The sequence below is a fragment of the Limulus polyphemus genome, unplaced genomic scaffold (assembly GCF_000517525.1).
Source record: "Limulus polyphemus unplaced genomic scaffold, Limulus_polyphemus-2.1.2 Scaffold7489, whole genome shotgun sequence".
NCBI classification, from domain to species: Eukaryota; Metazoa; Arthropoda; class Merostomata; order Xiphosura; family Limulidae; genus Limulus; species Limulus polyphemus.
Genome location: NW_013673099.1, coordinates 19,016 through 23,311, shown reverse-complemented (window position 1 = coordinate 23,311; position 4,296 = coordinate 19,016). Strand labels below are relative to the sequence as shown.

Here is a 4,296-nt window from a genome sequence, read left to right as displayed (position 1 = left end):
GATGAACGACTTTTTGAAATAGAATTCAAAAAATAATCAATCATTTTCTTAAAAATAAAGGGTGGGTTTAAGTTTATCCAACAAAAAATGTTGAGCTCCAATACCTGTGTTTCTGCATTCCAATAGTCTTTTGTAATTTCCAAATTTGAAAATAAATACACTAACACTAAATGTTGTGTATTTCACAGAACAGCCTATCCCATTAGATCTATAAACGTTTGTAACTTCTGTTGCTTTATAACTTAAATTACACTAAGCTACAGGCCTACTACTACCAGTAAAACTATCTTGAAAACATAACAGTTAATAATAATAGTAACACAGAACGACTATAAATAAATTACTATATCTTTAAAACTATTTGTCTTAGCTAGTAACAAAATTTCCCAAGACTTGGCAAGAGACACACTGAGAACTAGTTCAAGTTTTATTCAAGAAAATTTCATTATCCACAAAAACTTGAAAAAGAGTGTCTACTGAATTCGAAATTGTCTACCAGAAGTATGAAATTTGGAACTTCTGAAAACAACCATTATTAGAGACGAGTTTACAATAAATTATGAACATCATTCTAAAACATTATAATTTAAATGTAGATTTTGATCAAACTGTGCAGTATCCTCATTTAAAATTAAATTATTTATGTATATCACAATCAGTATAAATATAATGAAATATTGTGACACTAAAAGTTAGTTCCCTTTTAGTAGTTTTTCATATTAATTATTTTATGCTTTGTTGTTGTTTTTAATAATCACCCCATACATAACAAATATGTCGTCGATGAACAAAAAAGAGCTACTAATACTGTAGTAGTAGTAAAAACTAAGTCAAACTTACAGTAACTCCATAACGAAGAGCAAGTCCTTGTAATGTATCCGTTGGTTGAATGATATGTTTAATACACCTTTCTCTTCGTATTGCATAATTTGATGTACTTCCATATTTTGTGTGATTCTTAACAAAAGATACAAGCAAGGCAGTTTCGGTTTCAAATGAATCAAATCCCCCATCACATGCCGCCATTTTGGCCTTCGGCGTTTGACTATTACCCGAAGTATCAACTTGATTATAAATCACATGAAATAGTTATCGTGTGCTTAAATTTCTGCTCTTAGAATAATTGTTCAATGTAAAACTTTTGTTTTATATTGTCGCATTCAAGAAGACGGGGAAGATGGAATTATATTTTATTTTTAGTTAGTTTACGTTATTTATTTATGAACAAGCTATAAATAATTGTAACTTTCAGAACCAATAAAAAATTGCAAGTCTCTGAAATATTTTACCTCTATTTGACTCATCATGTTCAAAATACAACTTAACGTTTCAATTTCATAGAATTCAAAGTGCAAGAATCACTCATCCCTACCTGCACCGATTTTCGTACGAATGGTCACAGATTATTCGTTTAAAACGCATATTATGCAATATTAATAAGTAATCAATAAATGAATATTTAGCTACACTTATTTTAGTGTGTACTGCGGTATACGAATATATCACGTGTTTCGATTTATGTTAAATTTAGTCTTTATACTGAAATGTGCAGGTTTCATATGAAACGTGGCTGGTTAAACTGTTAAGTTGATATTGTTAATAATACCGTTACCACCCGGGGAGAATGTTGCTTATTAAAACCCGTCTTGTAAGGATGTCGAAAGTAGTGTCCAAGAAATGTTCTAGAGGTTATGGCCATGTCTAGGAGGTTATAAGAATGATCAACACATGGGAGCACATGTCGCTCTCAAGAAATGCGAGGTTTCTTGGAAATTAAAGAACCTTGAATTTGGTGATCAGGCCTTGAACGTAACTGAAGATAGTGTAGCAGAACGTGGTGGTCAGTAGTCAGTTCAGTGAAAGCGAAGATCTGAAGAAAGTAAACTGCAAGTTCACCCACTATGGTTGTGTTTAGTGTTAAATAAATATTGTTTATTTTGTATTTCACTATGCACCCAGTTTTTATTTTGCATTGAATCATTTAGTAAGAAATTTAGTATTTCTCCATAATCAACATTTGAGTGAATGTTCTTTATTTAGCGGCTCTGTCTGATAGCTCTAATGAATATTCAGTTCACCTGAATATATCACAGTACAAGCCCTTCCTCCCCCAGTGACATGTCTGATATCTCACAGTTATATTGCTAAAAATTTGATTTCGATACCTGCGGTGGGCAGAGCACAAGCAACTTATTGTGTTGCTTTATGCTTAACAACGAACAAGGTCAGTCATAATTTCTAAGTATAGCGTTCTACGTCTCATGCTGGTCTCAGAAATTACTTCATTCATTGCTAATCGCGCAGAGTCTAATGATTATCACTGCAATTTACATCCTAGCAAACATCTGCAAAAGACGTTGAGATCAATCTCAGGCCATTCACCTTTACAAATTGCCCTCAGACCCTCTATTGTACGTTGGTGTACGCCTTCAAGACTATGCTCAACTGTTTCACTGCCACGTTTATAGATAAAGGAATATCATAATATCAGGTTTGTTTTTAGATAGACAATCTTATATTAATTCAGCCCGGCCCCCCAGTGGCACAGCGGTATGTTTGCGGACTTACAACGCTAGAAACCGGGTTTCGATACCCGTGATGGGCAGAGCACAGATAGCCCTTGTGTAGCTTTGTGCATAATTAAAAACAAACAAAAAAAAACAATTAATTCAGCTTGTAGCTTTGTGTTATTGTGACATATTCTATCGTTAGGCGGGTTCTTTTGGATTATTTGTTAAAAATAATGCCAATTCCACCCCACTTAACGATTACGCCCATTTCAATACAAGTTGTAGGGACTAAGTTCAAATACAACGTTTCAAAAGAAATTCTGAGACTAATGGTACATAAGCATAACTTACTTATAAACCTACTTGTAGAATCCATTGGCTAAAAAAACCCATCAAATAACCGAATAAAATAAATAGACAGGTTGATTTTCACTTCTAATACTGAACAGGTTCAATCATTAACAGCTCATTCATTACTCATTGTTTCCCTGCTTCGCTTTACACGTATTTATACTGTTACGTCTCCGTTTGTTAGTTGATTTTCCGTAACTTCGTTTCGACGAAACTTTAGCGACACAAGTCCTTTCTTAATAAAACTGGTTTATTCTTTCCGAATATAACTTTACCGATACACTTATTTTCAACAGTTGCTCTATAACAAACGCTATAACAACGAACTTTAACAATACTTTCTGACTGCAGTTCAATTACTCACTACCTACACACATTGTTATCCCGTCACGTTGTGAGCGTCCTATATATATACCAGACTAACATATATCTAGTAAATGCTAGGGCATTCACGAAGGAACAAGATATTTCTAGAAACGTGGCGTGACACTAGTCCCGTGACCTCGCTGACGCAACAATACCATACCTTTGTTTCGATATATTACAGGAAACTTCTTGACTCTTAACTTTAAAGATCTTTCTAAATCTTTACGTCAGCTACCATTTAGCAAATATCTAAATCGAAACTATAATAAAAATATAGCTTAAAATATTATCTACGCTCAGATAATTCCTCCCACAGTTCTTGAGCTAGCAGTATCGAACTTGGCAGGTCACCTACGTATGATGAGATCTAAGAGCATGTCGCTGAACTAGAATCTGTCGTCCCATTTGTGTTACTTGTCCTTCTAGTGCTCTAGATGGCACTATAACTGAAACGAGCAGAACCAAACTTGGTGCACGTACTTAAATACTAAGAGCGAGTGCTTAATAGTGCTTTATTATCGAGTATGGCCCCCTTGGTTAGCTATAGAAGTAATCTGACATAATGATATTGTTGTTGTTTGTTATTAAGCACAAATCTACACAAAGGGCTATCTGTGCTCTGCCCACCACGAGTATCGAAACTCGGTTTCTAGTGGTATAAGTCCACAGACATATTGCTGTGTAACATTGATGTAAAGTAGTAGGGTTAACATAGAAGGACAGTCGACGGCAAAAAAAAAAACAACAACAAAAAACGACTACACAGGTGAGTGATATATTTCTTGTTTTTCTTATCTATTCTTTACTTATTATCATAAAGTAACTAAAGTATAAAACTTGGAAACTTTTAGGCTAGATAAGGTTAAATTAAGTAATATAAATAAATATAATGATAATAATAATAAATTTTTTCTTCGAGGTACACTCGCTAGGACTAACAGTAACAGCTCACGAGTAGAATGAGCTTTACATTTATTATGGTGGGAGTTTTAAAAATCACGGACCTAAAGGCAATAAAACAATAAAATTTAATTATAAATAAATAGTTGTATAAGGTTAATAAGTTTAA

At 33.6% G+C, this 4,296-nt stretch overlaps 1 protein-coding gene across 2 annotated transcripts in view; it reads right to left on the bottom strand.

Moving 5' to 3' along the window:
- LOC106474658 (lysM and putative peptidoglycan-binding domain-containing protein 2-like) overlaps positions 1-1,281 on the bottom strand; it is an 18,398-nt gene extending 17,117 nt beyond the window's left edge. Inside the window, exon 1 of one of the 2 annotated variants that reach the window (XM_022402959.1) lies at positions 841-1,281. In XM_022402959.1, coding sequence (XP_022258667.1) covers positions 841-1,026 — 186 coding nt within the window. In that variant the 5' untranslated portion in view covers positions 1,027-1,281. The remainder of the gene's footprint in view (positions 1-840) is intronic. The other variant, XM_013935351.2, reaches the window with a different exon arrangement.
- Between the last annotated feature and the right edge of the window lie 3,015 nt (positions 1,282-4,296).